We start from the raw sequence: 19,975 nt of genomic DNA on the forward strand, positions 1-19,975 counted from the left end.
ATGAGGTTTCGAACAAGATTACATTTGATAGAGGTTGGTTTAATGATCATTTTTACCAATAAATAGCATTGCAATGGGTTCATCTTTAGGTGCAACCCTTGTATACGTTATTATGCCTCTTTTTTGAGCAACTATGGCTGGACGGATTTCCCGCTGAGTCTGAACCAGGTTTTTATAAAAGGTTAGTCGATTACACTTTTCAGTTTTCATTGGTGTCGAACATTTAGCACATTTTCTGAAGTGTTTCAACTCACAACACCAAACTCTAAACTTCATTTCTCAAAATTAAAAACAGTATTAGCATATCGTTCCTCTACGTTCAAGATAATAAATTCATGATATCTGCCTGCAATAATGAGGTCTGCACTGGTTTATATACCAGATTTAATAGCTTGAAACACGATTTTTTTTCTATAGGTGTAGGTTAAGCAGCTGTTCACTTATCTGTCGGTTAAAGTAAAGGTAGTTGTTAAAGGGAAAAAATATTAGTATTTATCTAAATAGTCTTTTCTAGAATAACATTGGTAAATGGTAATCGGATATCAAAACTATACATTAAAAATTCGTTAACATCTGGAATGTTGAATCTTTCACCGAAAATTTATTAACAGCAGCAGGATCTAAAATAAGAACATTTTTTTTTAATTTTTTAAGAATACGTCCCGATATTAAATAAAATAGGTCTGGGGGAAAAATTATTTTAGTGTACCTTAAATACCACAAACAATAGAGTATTTTCGTATTTAATTGGGTATATCATATCACACTAAAAGTAATACGATTAAAATGTTACCAAATACTCAATCTCAAGCTTAGGTTCTCCAAGTCATATTTGGTCACGGTTGGCTAGCTTTAAGAGAAGGCTGTTAAGGCACTCGACTCGTAATCCAAGGGTCGCGGGTTAAAATCCCCGTCACACCAAACATGGTCGCTCTTTAAGCTATGGGGGCGTTATAATGTAACAGTCAATCCCACTATTCGTTGGTAAAAGAGTAGCCCAAGAGTTGGCGTTGGGTAGTGATTACTAGCCGCCTTCCCTCTAGTCTTACACTGCTAAATTAGGGACGGCTAGCACAGATAGCCCTCGTGTAGCTTTGCGCGAAATTCAAACCAAACCACATGGCGAACTGAGCGAGAAAACTTATGTCCCACAAGGTAAACAAAAATAACGACAAGAGGTGAAGAGCTGCAAATGTGTTTAGTGTTAACATGTCAGCCGAAGTAATGAGGGCTAGTGGTTGTATAATATTCCTTGGTATACAATTGTTTCAATAGTTTATGTAACATTCTTATAAAAGACTGTTTTACTATTTTTAATGTCATAAAAATAAGACAAAATTTATAGTCGTCAGTATGATAATATAGTAAATCTATAAGTACATTCTAATCAATATTTGTTTTTTGAAGTGATGAATCTGTATCTAGATGTAGATTTAATATCAGATGATGGACTCCCGATACTCTATTCTGCAAAATCTTTGATTTGTGTGCATATGATTAAATATACATTAGAACTAGAATATTAAACATAGTTGGAAAGATATTGCGATCATCTGTATTGTACATGTGAATGGGAGAGAAGTATTTAGGATTATCATCATCATATGTGAGATATTTAACAATGGAAATTTATTTTAAAACATTTTGTAGAAACGTTAAGGAGTCCTTCTGGCAAAGTCCGAATGTTTTCGTAACTGTGTAAAAATTCTGAGTAAGTTTTGTTTTGTACACGGAAAGGTACAGTTAGTAATAAGTTTTGTGTGGTTTTTTGGTGTCTCTTTATAGTGCTATACTTATTCATGCTAGCCATGCATATTCTATTATTGTTCATATGTGTTAATGGGCTTCTCTTCGTATTAGTCAGACTTCGGATGTAGTTGACACAACGCCAGAGTTTAGATTTTACTGACAGAACGTGTTTTGACCATGTTATTTTGGAATAGTATATAAAACTTAAGAGTTTGGCCGATTTGGCTGAATGGAGAAGAGTTCCATCCAAATACGTTTTTGAGAGGATTAATTACTTATTTTTAAAGATTTCATAAGTAAGATTACTTTTGTTTTGGCGATATTAGTTCTTATATGCCATTTATTGCACCATTCTGATACTGTGTTTAATACAACTTGTAGGCTGGCTGGTTGCAACTATAGAGGGGGTATGGTAGCTCTTCCAATCAGTTAAGTCGTCTGCAAACTAAGAAATGAAGCTAAAATTTCTATTTTAATAGCGTGCATCATGAAAAAGATTAGAGTGACTACTTTTACCTGAAGGGCACTGCTTCTGAAATGAAATACCCAGGGTGAATTCCCTCAATATTAACTCGTACTTTTCTATTTTCCAGAAAGTTGGATAGCTAGCGAATAATATTATACGGTAGTTCCATTTCAGACATTCGGCTTTAGATCATTGTGCCAGATGCTGTGAAGCTTTCTCGATATGAAGGAGGCAAACAACAGTGATTTATTTATTATTAAGCTATGGTTTCAGTCAGTCGAAAATAGTTCTCTCTTTGTTGTATAGGATTTTAGGACTTTGTAGACCTGAAAACTCAAGTACTTTTGACCTCTTCCTTTCCTTTGGTGCATTATGGATGATTTCAGAATAATATTAATTTAAGTACTACAAGGATATTGGAGTTTAATCCGCGCATTTACTTTGATCCACTTCAAGGTCGTGTCCATGTAGGTAATTATAGTAATGTTATATGTTGAATACACTATCTCTTTAACTCGTTAGTGAAAACTTCTACACGTTACAATTGTTCTAGTTCTCTTGTTCACATTTTTACGATAATTTAAAATCTCTTTGAGAACATTTTACATAAATATCCTTTATCGTAGTAACTTAAAACTAATGGCAAGTTAGAAGTTTAGTATAAGGTAGCTTAACTTATGCTTATATCTAGTGTAAGTATTAACTGGAGAGAGTTGCTTAGGACTATCTTTATCAGGTCTGTAGTAGCGATAAAGTTCACAGAGTTATTCGTTCCTGCGCTAAATTTTCACGAAATAATTTATTGTGTTATGTAAGAGTCTATTGGTTAGCGTTTCTACGTTGACATAAATGTGAATGAATTTTAAAGATGTTGGCTTTGGTAATTTGTATGGTGATGTAATTAAGGTATTCTGTACTGTTTTTCTCTCTCTTTTTTCAATACTTTTAGGCGCCATGTTTTTCTCTGCGGGGCATGCGTATTTGATAATAAGATATATGTTTGTTTTATATATTCTGATTATATTATCAGCTATTGGTCCACTATTTCTGCCCGTTCTAGCATAACTTTGGTTTTAATTATATTTATGTGTTTGGTCCTCGTTAATTTTGAATCACAGATCAATACTAAGAGTTTTGCTGATGTAGTCTGGAGAAGTACTCCGTTCGTACATAGTTCCGATGGGTCTTTTATGTGCTTTGTTAATTATGTGAAAACAATTCATTTATGTTCAGGGATATTTATTGTAATGCGATATTTTTGGTAGTATTCGACTGTTCTATTTAATTGAAGTTGTAGACTTGTATTTGTTATTGATAAAGTTTGAAAATAGCCTATTCTGCTCTGTGTCGGATATTATAGAGTTTTTCGTTGGGATCTAGGTGAGTCAGGAGCTTTGATGAAACTCGGTACCGGCTTTATGTGTGTCTAGACCTAGGCGGGTGAGGTTCAACTAGACCAATTTCTCCCTCCTTGAGTGTCGTTATTGTAAATACTTGATGAGGTTCTTTTTTTTTTTTTTGTAATTTCTATTATCCTAGCATGAGTTCTTCAATATTACCCTTAAGTTTCCCGCCCACCCCTCTACACCTCTCCTGGTCTTTGTGAACCGGCTTCCTTGAGGCTTTTGTACGACTGTTTGCTGCGCTGCCGTAGGATACTATAACATGTCATTCAGATAATTAACACTTCTGACCTTGTTCCTGGCCCCGATAGTCCATCTTTTACTATATCAGTTCAAACGGACGTCCAGAATTTAGTACATCCCAATGTATTGGTAGTCGCCATTAATCACAAAATCAAGTTGATAAGACATCAATACCATAGGAAAGACCTGATGATTATTACAGATGAAGATACCATTAAAATCTTGCTGGGAATTATTAACTGGTCAAGCACCAGAAATTTCCTACTTTCATTCTATGATCTCTGTCACTTTACAGTTAATGCTCTTGTAAGGGAGAGTGAACAAAGGCCGAGTGGTTTTATTAATGTCAACAGGAAAACATTCGGTACCTTGTTTGATCATTTCTAAATGTCGTCGTGGCTCCGCCTTGCACAGCCAGCGTTCTCTAAAGCCTGACAAGGAGCACATGCGAAGAACTTTAATCCACTCAATTCCCGTCTCCTACCTGAGAAACATTACCAACAACAACCAGATTCTGGCAGGAAAAAGAGGCCACTTAACAGTTTATGGTGGTTTTCGACCAAGGACGAAATCTCTGCTAATAATGTCGTGCAGACAAAGCCGTTGATTTACAACTACTGAACGGTAAGAGCTCATTAGAGATAATTATCATTCCTTTACCTACTTAATTAAAAGAATCACGCGCTTCGGTTTAGCTTAATTATACAGATAACCCAGGAGGATATATCATTAATTATAACATTACTCCATTTTCGAAATTCTTTGACCTTAATAGCACTAACTCGAACACCTTCAGAAAACGCCGTAGGTTTACAGATCCCTCTCTTTATCAAAACATTAATGTTTTACTTTCACAATTTTTTGTATAGCCTTCCTGATGGAAAAAAATAGCAATATATTGTGTAGAATAAATTGTCATTTCAAAAAATGTCCTCCATTGTGAGTGCAATCGGTGCTTTGATAATTTTGTTTTTAGTAATTGAAGATTTGTTATTAGTGAAAATTCCTTTGGCCATTCTCCATCACAACTTGAAGAAATTCGCTTTGGAAGCAAAACAAAATAACTCGTTTAATTTTAGTTGAGTGATTTTAATAGCGACATTTAGAACTTATCGACTCGCAACTCTGCACATTATGATGTGTAAGAAAATAAAGTAAGTTTGCAAAACTCTTGGAAATGTCTTATTAATAAGAAATGCTTTCTTCTTTATTGCTCAAATGATATATTGCAATTTGAGAGATAAATATTAAACTGATAATGGTTGCTTTGTTTGTTGAATTTTCCCCAAAGCTACTAGAGGGCCATCTACTTTAGAATTGATAGAATAGAGATGATATAGTTACCTAACACTACACACTGTAATTTCTTGGGCTACTCTTTCCCAAAGAAAAGTGAAAATAACAGTCGCATTATAACGCCCGAAAGGCGAGCATATGTTCAGTGATGGGATTTAAACCCGTGATCTGCTGTTTGCAGGTCGATCGTTCTCATTTCCTACCCTTAGTTTTGGAAACCAGTTCGTATCATGTTGGTTTTTAATTAATTAATTGTGTTAATTTTCGCGTTATTAAAATATTTCGTTGATTTTCTTTCAGTGAGAATGACTCGGTGGAGTCACTCGTATGTCCTCATATCGTTATGTGTGCGAAATTCAAAAACAAGTGATTGGTGGAATATTTTTTGTGGTGTAAATTTTATTCAAACTCAGTTATTTACCATAGCAACGACAATAACGATATATAGGTTTTCCTATAAAATACTTTTATCTTTCAATATGTGGGAAATTTTAATACGAATTTGGTTTAGTTTTAGGCTACTAAATTAGTATACCAAGTCTGGTCTGGATTGATCAACTCGTTTAGGAACAAATGCGTCCGTACAGAGACAGCAAGTTTTCCTTGATAGTGAATACTTACCTCATCGGTACGGTTTAATTATGTATGGCAGTTCGTCAAGAACTCCTGTACCTCAGTTTTTATACTAAAGTCTGCCTCGCTTCGTTCACCAGAACTGGATCAAAATGATTTAGCACTAGGATATCAAAGACAACCGCTACGTAACAATCATTTATAATATATTTTAAGCGCAATACGATAATATGTGTTGTTGTAACTTGCATTTTGTTGCCTTTATTATCACACAGGGTTTTAGAATAGCAATGCACTTTTAATACTGTCAACAACTTGGCATTATTCTGCAGAATAGAAAGACCAATCAACAACTTGGCATTATTCTGCAGAATAGAAAGACCAATCAACAACTTGGCATTATTCTGCAGAATAGAAAGAGCAATCGCTTTTTCACTAAAAGAAAAGAGTGTACAGCTGAAGGCAGACAGAAATCATTATTTGCGCTCTTTGTGTTCAGTAAAAACGTTACTTAAGTAATATCGATAACAATTTATTAATCATATTTCACTTTGAGAATAAATCCTAAAAAAGCACGACTTACGTAAGTTCATTAGAACTGGTTTCAGTGGACAGGAAGAAAATTATTAAAACTAACTCGCGATGGAATTTTGGAAATAATAAACACTTCTGTGCATTTGTAACATCAAAGTTCGGTTTCTTATCGAGATTTGATCGTCAGTATTTCACTTCTAATTTAAAAAAAAACATATCGAGTTATTGTTGTATTTGTAAAAACGTACACGAAATAAAATGTAACCCATTCTTTTCTTTAGACGCACTGCACTTTCATATTGATTTTTAGAGCAGTCATAATGGACTATCCGCTATATCCAGCACGCGAAATTGAATCCCTTGTCCTAGCGTTATAAGTCTATGAATTTACTCCTGACCCATTGGGAGACTTCTCGCTAATACTGTACTAATATCAAGTCAGAACTGTAATTTGTAAAGATTTTCACTTGTATCTCCGATATAGAACTCCCATAAATCTATAAACAATTCGAATGTTTGTTAATTCAAAGCGTAATCTCCTCCTCGTATTCAAGTAGTAGAGTTTGGGGGAGGGGGACGAAGTGCAATGCTTTGATATAGTTAGATATTTATTGAGAACCAACTATAGGTCTCACATGTCTAATATTGTTTGTGGAAGACCAAAGGACAGGATAGAGTAACCTAACTACAAAAACTCTGAGCTGGAGAAATACGTAAGCATTATATGTGAACTGGTAGTGCCATGAACTTCTTGTATCTAATTTTGAGCTACTACTTCCCCTTGTGGCCACCGCTGGTGGTAGTGTTTTTATCCTAAAAAGAAAGTGTATTTCTTTTTCCTGTTGGTAAGTGCAAAACTACGTAATAGGCTATCTGCTCTACGACCTCCGTATGGATCGAACTCCGAATCTCAGTGTTACAAGGCTTCAAGCCTGTTGTTGAGCTACAGGAAAGACAGGAAAATACCTTATTATCTAAATATCAAACAAAATCCTTTCAATTCAGTTGTTAATTAAGTACCACTTGACTTTCTATACTAGTTTTAGCAAGATATAGAATAAATATTTATCAGTGTTATCCTGAACAAATTTGAGGAATGTCAGTTATAAGGAATGATGACACTGTCTGATTATAAATTTTCTAGGTTTGTCGATTGTTTACAAGAAACTTGGTAGTTTCGACTAAAATGTTTTTGCATTACAGACAATACAGCTGTGATTAAAAGAAAAATTGTGACCGAGTTTTGTATGTGTGCCCTTGGCTGTGATGTTTTCATAAGACTTATTGCTACTAATTTCTGAATGCGTAAATGTTTTTCACATAAAAGCCATGATTGACAATTTACTTGTTTTGGACAGCAAGAATAAATCATGAACATGGTGTCTAACGTGTTTGTGGAAAAAATTATTTACATACTTGACTGATACGTTATGTACATGAAATAATAAAAATACGACCAAATTTCAGGAAGCAAGTTTAAATTATTATTAATTAAACTCTTATGAGTGATTTGTTTTACATTTCCCAATTTACGCTGACGTTGCGTTTTGTTTTTTGTGGGTATGGGGTCATGTCCCCCCGAAAAGTTTTGAACATTTAATGCCATAAGTTTGGATGTTGAGCCGTTTTAACTACATCTAGTGCATACACACAACGTAATGTATTGAACTAAAACAAGCAAGTTTCAATAGACAAGGTGTAGCTATACACGCCATGGCAGACTGGTCAGGTTGATCAACTTTATATGGCCTGGCATGGCTAGGTTGTTTGGGCGCTCGACTCGCAATCTTAGGATCACAGGATCGAATTCCCCTCGCACCAAACACGTTCGCCCCTTGAGCTGCGGGGTCGTTATTATATAACGGTCAATTCCACTGTTCGTTGATAAAAGAATAGCCCAAAAGTGGGCAGTGGGTGGTAATGACTAGCCGCATACCCTTTAGTCTTACACTGCTAAATTAATGCAGATAGACCTTGCGTAGCTTTGAGTGAAATTAAAGAAACAAACAATTAACTTTACCACTTCTTACAGCCCTGCATCAGAGAGTTGTTACATTTATTGTATCAGATACTGTTTTCATGTTCATATAGCGTATCTAAAGCTAAACACACAGAAAGGAAAAACAAATTAAAACTCATAAAAAAGTTCTGCCTCTTAATGGGTTAAATCTATTTTCTGCTCTTAACTGTAAATTTTTAGAATAACTTTTTTGGAGTGATGGTCATTGGCACAGTAATGAGGAAGACCACTCGTTGTAAAAAAAATCTACTTTTGAATCTCTTAAAAACTTTGTTAGGATGTCACCTGTGTGGCATTGAGAGACAATACATGTGTGTGTGTGTGTGTGTGTACACATATATAGTATTCAGATAATTTGTTAAGAAATCTTGTGAATGATAATATTTTGTTGAGTTAAAAATATAGATTTTATGTGCGTGATTTCACCTCTCTTTCCCTTTTTCCTTTATTGTTCAAAGCTGTAGTTGTATTTAGCTCAGTAAGAATACTACTTTGTCACGAAATAATGTTAATTTCTACACTATTACGCATGCGTGATTGTTTTGGAATGTGACCTATAGATTAAAGGGTTTACTGCTTCTGACATGACCATTAACTCATAATGCACGACGAGAACAGTCTTGCTGCCCCCAACTGATCATAAACTTCGAATAAATCACACTCATTAAAGGAAAAGAAAAACATAATCTCATAACTTGGAGTGGTCGAGCTCTCTCACGCTTTTGAGGTGCCATCTTTTCATGCGCAATTTGAACGTTTGGAAGAAAAAAAAAATCCAACCCTATACGTGTAAGTCAAAATGTCAGAGGTTATCCACTTAAGGAAAAAAAAAAAAGACCAATTTTGTCAGGCATACTGTATGAAATTATACCTCGTGGTTTTACTTTCTTTCCTACCAAAGCCTTGAACGGTCATGCACCTCAAATATCACAGTGCCATGACCAAAATCACCGGAAGCTGCCTTTTACAGAATGGCAACAAGCGACCGGTTCCACATGCTCGCGCATGCGTATGGAACGTAAGCATGCTTACTCAGTAGTAGCATAAACAATGTTATTAATTACAGAAAACTGGGAGAAGCAATGCTAACTTTCCTTGCACAACTCGGCTCGTCAAGAACAACCACCTTCGTGTAGTTGAGTGTAATGTTCTGCCTGAGAAAGTATCGTGAGAAAATGCGAGTTAAAAGGAGAGGGAGAGGACTTACCCCTCGAAACGAAATTATAGTATTCCAGTTGCCCCTCTTAAAGTGGACCATCACCCCTGTAAAGTGGCTAAGACGAATTCTAGGCTGACATCGATATGGAATATATCGTTACTTACTTTGAATGAATTTTATATGCCTATCAATGTCACATTGATTATACTAGCCTAATGACGCATGGTTAAACCCAAGTACCTCGAGTTAATATCATACAGTATTATTGAGACTGAGAAATAAAATTAGAAGAGGAAAAAAATAGCAAGTTATCGTTCAAATCAATTGGTCCCCCGCTAGTACAGCGGTAAGTCTATGGAGTTACAAAGCTAAAATCAGGAGTTCGATTCTCCTCGGTGGACACAGCCCGATGTGGCTTTGCTATAAAACACACACACACTCGTTAGAAAACAATTGCAGGGAATGGTTGCCTTTCTTATTCAGTCACTGTAGAGACTACTGAACCCTTACGAGACGTAGTAATCTGATACAAGGTAAACACAAACGTGATTTTCTTTTTTTGAGAACAGAATATAAAAGACAGGAATACAACGAAAGAAAATTGACGAGGAGATGGAGGAGAGAACGAATAAACCTGGAGAGACGATGAAGTAATATGCTCTCAGTAAAAAATAAAATCTAGTTTCACATCTACAGTTTATTGATTATAACATATAGCAGTTATTTTTATATCCATAGGTGTCAATTCGTGATAGAAATAAGTACAACCAAAATAAATTGACGGACATATAACAAGGGAAAGCGTTGTGCATGCATTGCACACTGTTAGCAAAGGTGTTAAACAATCCACAACGCTCCCTATTTTCAGGTTTCTATTTCACGTGTTGATAACCAAAACGTACAAAACTGTGATCACATGAAGGTGCTGTTAACAGATCTGCAAATAATTTGCAGAATAATGACACAGAAATCTGGGTACAAAAATAAACGTTCATGACTTTTATTGGCCGTAGGGCATTAACACAGGTTTTTGTACAACATAACCTATAAATATACAAATTGGCAGCAAATGATCTTTAAATTAATCTAGATATCAATACAGAAACTATTAACAATTATTTACACTTTGTCTCACAATTATATTTCATTTTGAGTACATCATGACAAGAACATTATTTAGGAGAAACAAAAATTCCATTTTGCAAAAGGCAAACAAGGCAACGTGACTGAAAACATATACTATTTATTATTTTTTTACAGTCTCTGCCTAGATATTATTTATTTCTAAAAATCACAACATTGAACTAGACCACAGTACGTCTCCACTGTGTCATTATAAGAGCGAAAAAAATTATACGAAATATAAATAAAACATAAAAAGTTTGACTTTGAAGTTCTTATATAAACACTTCTGTGACTATGTACAAGCTACGTAACACACAAGGCACTTTCTCTGACACTGTACAGAATGACATATATATATAAATAAATAAAGTTGACTGAACCAGTCTATCTTTGGATTGTAGGGTGGTACGATTTGGTAGGGTGAAGCTATACTTCAGTTGCCAACGTTCCCTTATGACCTTGAGAAACATAATGGTCTTCTATAACATATATACTACTGTGAGGACATGTGCCCGTATGTGGCGACACTTCACTGTGGGGAAAAAACAAAACACAGTTAGTAGAATATGATATTCTATTTTACAAATGTGTGTGTGTGTGTGTGTGTGTGTTTATAAATTAATAAATACTCGTTAATCTTGGTAATGTGGTTACAAAACCCATTGAGAATTTCAAACAAATGTGTTTAATTTCTATAACAATTAACCTCTGTAGCTCACAAGACCTTCACAATATCATCTTTCCAACTTAATCATTGTGATTAAAACAAACTACATGTATAAACTATAGTTATCCGTGCAGTATTGAAGCAAATAACTTAGATTTTGTTACAATACGGGTCACTTTTCACACTAAAAATATAATTAAATTGCAATAATTAGGTTCCACACATCTTTCTAATTAAAATATTTTTTCTTTTAAATATCGGTAAAATGTAAACAAATTATTATATAACGTTCGTAACTGATTCCCTACTAATCTAATTACAACAAATAATAAAATTATTACTATTAGTGTAGTACTTTCCGAAACGACCACACAAGTTTAGTAAATTAATTTGTTGAAGCAGCAGCAGGAGAGTAAAACATTTTTGTTTATTCTTATCAAGTGCTATTTGCTAACATGATTTATTAGAAAGCATCCGTTTATCAGTCACTCAGCTACAAAGAATATTATATTAATTAGCTGTTACGTAATTAACCAAACAACAATAAATACCTTTGATTCGCCGAGGACGGCTCCGCTTGCTGTACAGACTGTTTCTTTTCTGGAGTCTTCTGTGAATTTATCAAATGTTTCTCAGAATCTATTGTATCCAGAACTCTACTACTAAACCAGTCTGTATTATGAAGCTTCGTGGACTTTGTGCACGGCAAAGAATGTTCTTTGGCAAACACCGCAGAAGTTTCGTCATCAGTGCTTTTGTTTAAAAGTTTCGAGCTCGGTCGCTCAAAAGTATTAATTATTTGATTGTCTAAACATTTCTTGTTTGCACTGTGCATAGAATTAAGTTCGTTTTGCTTCCTCATTGCTTCTTCATCTCGCTTTTCCCTCTCTCGATGTTTTCTTTGTCGAAGTAACAAAGTAGTCACTACAGCAATGATCGCTAGTAAAGGTACTATCACTGAAAATGTGCCAATCAGTGCCACATGCTTGTCTTCGTCTGAAACACCAGAAACAGCTGTACTTGGCGAAGTGTAAACCTTCTGCCCCTCAGTAATTATATTTCCGACTCTTTGAGCACTGCTGCCCATAGCTCGCTCACACAACCGTCCACCAAATCCCGACGGACAAACGCACACAAAATCATTGACACGATCCACACAAGTTCCGCCCCCCTGACAAGGATTTGAGGTGCACTCGTCCACTTCCACAGAACAATCCTTTGATGTAAATCCTGGTTGACACAGACACTGGAAGTCATTTACCAGATCCTGGCACGTGCCACCATTTGCACATGGCTTGGTGAGACAATCATCCACGTTTGTTTGACACAAGGAACCAATAAAACCAGGTACGCAAGAACAATGAAAATAATTTACATCATCCACGCATGTGCCACCGTTTAAACAAGGGTTATCAGCACAGTCGTTGATATCCATTTCGCAATTTAACCCCGTGAATCCCGTGCGACAGATACACGTGTATCCATCTGACTGGTCTACACAGCTCCCGCCTAAAGAATAGTAGAACAAGAATTGTTTAATTTCATACTATTAATACATTTATTTCAAATTACAACTTCAGAAATAATAGTTCTTTCATGTTTTGTATCAACACGTGCACAATAATACGTTAAGAAGACATGATTTTTTTTTAGAAAACTTATGACTTATAAAGCAAAAACTATTATTTTTACACCGTCTTTAACATACCGTTCTGGCACTGGTTTGGTTCACACTTATTTTTCTGAATTTCACATTTTTCTCCAGAAAATCCTTTAGCACAGAAGCACCGATATCCACTAGGTTGGTCCACACACGAGCCTCCATTATGGCATGGATTTTCTGTACAAGTACTGGCCGAAGTCTCACAGTTTCTTCCATAGTAACCAAGGGGGCAGTGGCACGTATAATTCTTGCCATTACCCTAGAGGACAAGAGTTAGATAGTCAGAAGATTTACACAAATTAAGTACAACACGTTTCTTACTGCAATAAAAACAAACCACCTTCACTGGTAACTATCTTTTTTTTTTCGGGAGTTATTAATACGATTAGTTTGTAACAAGCTTTAGGCTTAACATTTGAGCTATTCTAATAGGAGTATTTAAGTTTGTTTGTTTGCTTTGAATTTCGCGCAAAGCTACTCGAGGGCTATCTGCTCTAGCCGTCCCTAATGTAGCAGTGTAAGACTAGAGGGAAGGCAGCTAGTCATCACCACCCACCGCCAACGAATAGTGGAATTGACCGTCACATTATAACGCCCCCACGACTGAAATGGCGAGCATGTTTGGTGCGACCGGGATTTGAACCCGTGACCCTCGGATTACGAGTCGAACGCCTTAACACGCTTGGCCATGCCGGGCCAGTATTAAAGATCTCACAGTATACCTTAGAATCAACATAGTCAAGTCAGTGTTTGCTAACTGATGCATGCACTGTATTTTTAACCTTAAAATATTTGCTTGCAAGGGATAAAAAAATAAAGGTTTTAGATATATAAAGCAAGAAGTAACCAATGCAAGCTTTAACACTAAACTTGTTTGTGGCAACAAGTAAAAACAAAAAGAAAACGAAGCTAACTCTAATGTATTTACTGCATGCAAGCTTTCGAACGTGTTTACAATCTACTTGTTAGGCTAGAGACAATACATTATTGTGCTAGTCTCGAAGTTCATTTTCTTAGAGAGGTTTTAGGATTAGACTTACTTAGTTAATTTATTAGGTTAAAAAAAAGCTCTTACACTACTCTCAAACAAAAAAATCGAATTATATAGTTAACTTGTTTTGAAATACATCACCTAAAACAAATTACCACACATTATTTTTATAATCCAAAAGTAAAACAACGTACCTTGCACGTTCCGCCATTTAAACAAGGCTCGTGAGTACAATCATCGACGTGTGCTTCACAGGCCGGTCCAGTGAATCCTTCAGGGCAGGTGCAGGTGTAGGACCCGTGACCAGTGTTTGTACACGTTCCACCATTTTTACAAGGCTTATGGTTGGTGCAGTAGTTGAGATCTGGAAAAATAAGAAGTTTGGGTTAGTGACTGTTTAGAATTAAGCACGAAGCTAAACAATGGGCTAACTGTGTTGTACCCACCACGGGTATCGAAACTCGGTTTCTAGCGTCCGCAGACATACCGCTGCGCAACTGAGGAGTAGTTGGGCTTAGATCAAAGTTTTCTGTTCGGAAGTGTGAATGGGTTATATTCCTTACACAGTTTTAACTTTACTTTTCCAATTTGTAATAAAATACGTATGTTTTCAAATACATTTACCGTACCTTGATTGCAGAAAAGTCCGCCCCATCCTTCCTCACAAGTACATTGCCAGGGTTCAGTGCATGTGCCATGAACACAGCCAGGGTAACGGGTACACTCTTGACAAGTGGGGCCTTGCCAACCTTGGCGACATCTAGACAAAACAGTAAAAACAGATTCAACAAAAAGTAACAAATAAGTAATACGTAAAATAGGTCGTTTAGAAAGTTGTAAATGATTTACTTTGTTGAGAAATTAAAGTAAAATAAGTATTAACTTTGGAATGCTATTGTTAATCTAGAAAGGAAAATAGAAGAACAAAACTTACATAAAAAAATCTGTAAAATTAACTTCTAAAATTATCATTTTTTTTTCACGAAGCTTGAAATAACAACAACAGCTTGTTTATTTGTTCTTCTCCCCTTAAAAGACTTTGTTTTAGATGAGAAGATTGCCCTATATTTTTCTATTTCATCTCAAACCGACCTTCATTGGCAATGTCAAAGTTTGTACCAAACCATAGTCTGAAATGTCAAATGAATGGTTTTTAAATTTTTTCAAGCAAATAATATATTCATGCCTGACGAAAAGTCAGATTCATAAGTATTTTAATTATGATGTTTACTAATAGAAGTCACTAGCGCCATCTACACGCATTTGGTTTAGATTTAAATTTTTACAGTTAATTGTGTGTTGAGTAAGGAAGCACATTATGGTAATATAATAATAGATTGAGAAACAACGATTTATAACTTTAAGGGAGAGTTTTGCTGATGGTGGAACAAACAACATATTTCGATAGAATATTGGTTTGTCTAATAGTAGAAGACGGACCAAAAACCATAACGGTTTTCATACGCGTTGAAAGAATTAAAGCTTGAAATAAAACATGACTTACAAGCATTCGTTGGGCTGGGTACAGTATCCGTGGGTCTTGTGGCATCCCAGGCTACATACAGCTGAAGAAAAAATATATAAACAGTTTTAAAAATAATCAACAGCAGTTGTATCTTAAGAAGTGTCATAAACATTCACATCAATTTCCTGATATATATTTATTCTCTGCGAAAATGCAATTACATTAAGTTCAAGTGAAAATATTAATCTACAGAATTAAATGTTTCATTAGAACTTGCAAGTGCAAAAACTGCATTTTTGTTTAAAATAACTAAAGGTTATTGCAGTAAATGACTATGCTGTTATTTTCTTGTAAAAGTATCTACATTTTAAAACTGGTCAAGTTAAGTATATAATACTTAAAAATGAGTGGAGAAGACTGTTTAAATTATCATTCTTGAGCTTTACATTAGGTGACCACCCTCTTAAGCTGGTAACGTTTATTATTATAAGCCAGCTACCGAGGTAAAAAGCAGCGTGTTTTCGTGCTACAGCTGGCCTCAGGGAAGAAAGGAAAGGGAAGCAGTTCGGGCATTAGATTCGCCACCTAACGGACTCGGCCTATACTAAAAATAATAGGTAAATTTTGGTTATCCTATCAGCTTTACAGGATAACTTCTCCTGAAAAACTGAGTAAAGTTACATAATCTATTTCCATACCAAAATCACCTTAGCCACGTGCACTGTAGACATACTTATTGTCTAAGATGTGAAACAGATACACAGTTGAATTATCAGGGTATGGTTTTCTCCCAAGAGCTACGTAAGGTTAAAGTAATTAAGCTCACCTTCGGAGCAGTAGTCGCCTGTCCAGCCCGATAGACAAATCTTCTCACCAGTGGGGCTGCAGGTGTAGTGGCCAAACTTGTCATCTCTGGGTCGGCAGAGTTTGGTGCACGTTTCACCGTAGTAAGTGTAGTCACATACAACTCGATACGAGTATTCCATCATTGTGTGGTTTGTTCGGTGGACATCCTGTGTCCACTCGGGAGTGACTTGTAGATAGCGCTGGGTGGCCAAACGGATGATCAGTGTTCTTCTACCCTCTGGAAAAGTTAACACTCGTTGTTACGATAAATATTTAACATCTAATGCAACTCACCTAATTCAATTTACTTACAAATAACTGCCAATTTCACACGCTTTCATGCTTATCAAGGAATTTCGATAAGTGGCGAAATGTTTTAATTTAAATTGCTTACCTAAACGAAATATTTATTGAACTAGGTTTTAAAATAATTTGTGAGGGTCAAACAGTATTTTCCAAGTTACGTCTCTATGAAGATAGCAAAAATCAAATGGTAATACACATTAAAGTTCAATGCCACTTTCCAAAGAAAGAGAGATAGAGACAGAAAGAAAAACGTTTACAGCATCTACAAAGATGTTTTATATTAAATCTCTAAAGTTTAGTCACTACTTTGATAATTATTGCCATAGCATTAGTTTCAGCATATATTTGACTACATTGCAAATGAAGGTAAGACTTGCCAGTCAAGTACGACTTATCGTAGTTAGATTCTTGAGCGAGTAGTTTCAAAATCGGTTGCCATTATTTCAGTAAAAGTTTCACTTACTCAAAACTTTATTTCAAAATTATTTGTTATAAAAATTTAACGTTATTACGGTTAGGATTTTCGAAACGCATGTTGTATCAGTGTTTTAAATACAACGAACGTTTATTTTTAATTTTATCCTGTCATTTTGAGCCGAATCGTTTGCGTGATATATGCTTTCACATACACTTTCCACTAGATGGCACCTTGAAGCTTACCCCGCCATACAACAAACCGTTCCCAGGTCTATGCGCGAAGTTTCCCACGGTCGGTGAATTAGGGCCTTGAAAGTTGTAGAATAATAGGCCAGAGGGGGGTGGAAGGGAAGAGAATTAGCGAGCAAGAGCATCGCCAGATGGCCAGCTGACCGCTTCCGACAACGTCGCTGGCCAGTCAGGAAACTCAGCGAAATAAGAAACTCGGTTACTGGCGTGGGAAGGTTCTTCCCATTGACCTGAAACTGACAGATGACGTTATAAAACAAATCGTCCCTTCTAAAAATCTATGTAATGACACTAAAAAGCACCAAGCAACACAGTGGCAACCTCTGGCTAACTAGCTGTACTTTCAGTTGGTTCATTGATACTTGAAAAACAAGCATACGTGAAGGAAACGGATAAGTAATCACAATTACAGAATTCCGATAAGACCAACCTTTTATTCTGTTTCCAGGATGAACTAGCAATTATTTATTTGTTTTTTTTTGGGGGGAGGGTTAAGTATTTTTGTGAAAAGCTTCCTCCCATAGCCTGATCTCAGCAGGAAAGTTTATTTAGTATATAACGCTATTTGAAATGTATCTCCAATCTTCCTTAAAAGAGTGTTGCAGGCAATCACAATGAAAATAATACATAAATAATCTGATTATAGAAACGATAAACATAAATAAATGTTAAAACAAAATTTTTAGTTTTTTTTTAACCTGCTATGGAAGTCCATGTTTAACAATTTTATGACTGTGACTGTAATGAACATACTCTGTAAAAATATGTGTGAAATCGAGTAACAAATATTAATCCAAAATCTCGCGGACTTAAATAAAAACAACAAAAAATTGAGAGCCATCTGACGTGAATATTCTACAACAAATTAACAAAGATAAGTAATGACAAACAACTAAATCTTTCTGTCACTGTATAACTTACCTCCTCCAGCTAAACTATCGTGCCAAGCTTCTACGATGAGCGAGAAAGTCCCCTGTGAATAAGAAATATTTTATTATTATAATCCTTTATCACTAAAAACTTTTGTACTCAAAAGTATTTTATATTTATAGGGCACAGAAAAAAAAGACGTTTGTTAAACCACAAAGAACAATTCAAGTACAATGGTACTTTTACTTTTTTGAACATATAAAACTCAGGCAATGCTTTTTACTAAGTAAAATCTGAATATCGAATATGTTATAATAACACTCTTAGTCAGTAGGCCTACAAATACCATGATGTTCAATACTTTTAAGAAAAATTATAATTTCTGATTCAACCCTTGTCGAGTGCGCAGATATAGGTTGCTGACCGGTCTGCCAACCGTGGACAACTTCTATGCTTCACTGGCTCATAATGTGTGTGTAAAAAAAACAAAAAAGGGTTAAAGAAATGAACGGCTGGGCTAATTTAATAAACGACTTAGTGCGCCACAGAAATGTATTGTTTAGGAACAGTTAAAACATAGTTTTCTAGTTTTCTAAGAAAACAACAATACCGTATATGTATACATTGGTATACCATTGGAAAAACCAATGAGTGTATTTCTATTGATGCTAATTTATTTTGTAAGTTATCAATAGATGGCGCCAAATTTTAACTATAATTTACAAGTTCAAATTTCAGCTGCAAAAAATTCAGGTACTCTTTATATTTGTCTCCATCTTTAATTTTTTTAAGAACTAATAAAAAAAAGGAAACAAATGAAATAACTGTATACACAATCTGAACAAAACCTACACAATAAACTAATGTTAGAGGGTAAACGTCGTACACAAATAAAGTTACGAAAGTTCTTTAACTATAACTCACGAAAATAAAGATGTTAAAATTATAAAATTTATAAAATATTAAGGAAATTTCATAATCAATTATTTTATACGCAAAGTCTGAATTTTTTTTCAGTGGTTAAAAAGTTCAAATTTCCAGGAGAAATGTCTGCTATTTTTTATATTATTTTTAAAAAAATATTTTGCACTTTTAATTTTCAAATTTCTTAGCTATTTCATTTTAAAACGCCAGGAAGGAATTTATCTTTCAAAACACATACATCAGATTTATTTTAGTGATTATTTCAGTTCAAGTTTAATAATTAAGCAGCCGTCTAATCTAATTTCAATAGCATAACAAGAGAAGTGTAATTGCATATTAAGCTCTTATATTTCTTATTACTTTGTACTTTCACATCATAATGTAATCTTAGAGGTTGAGAAACGTTGTACTGAAAACGATTTCGGAATCTCACCACGTCGCTATATTACATACCGTCACGTATGCTGTATCTGATAGGAGCCCTTACAACGTAATTCTTATTACAAAAGTCACCGTTGTGAGGCTCTTCTTTCCGAGCACATTCTCCTTATTTCAGCTTTCTACAATCAGTACCGTGTACTAAAACAACGGTTTCATAGCGTTTGCTTCAAAAGTCTGATCGCGCGGAAATTCGTAGGCATTGCATCCGGTAACTTGACCGGCAGTATGGTGTACCTTGATTACCAGCTGCTTGAGGTTACAGCGGTTGAACGGATATATCAGAAAGCAGTCATTGTAAATGTGACTTGTCGCAGCTCTCTTTATGGATGGGCCTGGTGCCCCAAGTTGATCTATATTTCTTTGTTTTTCAACGCCGTTAAGTACAAAGGATATCCCCATCTTGGAAATTCAAAATATCTGATCTAAACTAGGCCCGGCATGGCCAAGCGCGTTAAGGTGTGTGCTTCGTAATCCGAGGGTCGCGGGTTCGCGCCCGAGTTGCGCCAAACATGCTCGCCCTCCCAGCCGTGGGGGCGTTATAGGTGATGGTCAATCCCACCATTCGTTG

General features: G+C 35.4%; 1 protein-coding gene across 2 annotated transcripts in view; it reads right to left on the reverse strand.

Annotated features, from left to right (window-relative positions):
- Positions 1 to 10,419: 10,419 nt before the first annotated feature.
- The window catches only part of LOC143222954 (uncharacterized), a 44,842-nt gene continuing 35,286 nt past the window's right edge, over positions 10,420 to 19,975 (reverse strand). For both annotated transcript variants that reach the window (XM_076450191.1, XM_076450190.1), the window contains 8 exons: positions 18,094 to 18,145; positions 16,181 to 16,438; positions 15,394 to 15,454; positions 14,519 to 14,649; positions 14,084 to 14,253; positions 12,944 to 13,157; positions 11,787 to 12,744; positions 10,420 to 11,100 (listed from right to left, as the gene is read on the reverse strand). In XM_076450191.1, coding sequence (XP_076306306.1) covers positions 10,995 to 11,100; positions 11,787 to 12,744; positions 12,944 to 13,157; positions 14,084 to 14,253; positions 14,519 to 14,649; positions 15,394 to 15,454; positions 16,181 to 16,438; positions 18,094 to 18,145 — 1,950 coding nt within the window. In that variant the 3' untranslated portion in view covers positions 10,420 to 10,994. The remainder of the gene's footprint in view (positions 11,101 to 11,786; positions 12,745 to 12,943; positions 13,158 to 14,083; positions 14,254 to 14,518; positions 14,650 to 15,393; positions 15,455 to 16,180; positions 16,439 to 18,093; positions 18,146 to 19,975) is intronic.

This window comes from Tachypleus tridentatus, chromosome 8, assembly GCF_004210375.1.
Source record: "Tachypleus tridentatus isolate NWPU-2018 chromosome 8, ASM421037v1, whole genome shotgun sequence".
In the NCBI taxonomy this organism is placed as follows: domain Eukaryota; kingdom Metazoa; phylum Arthropoda; class Merostomata; order Xiphosura; family Limulidae; genus Tachypleus; species Tachypleus tridentatus.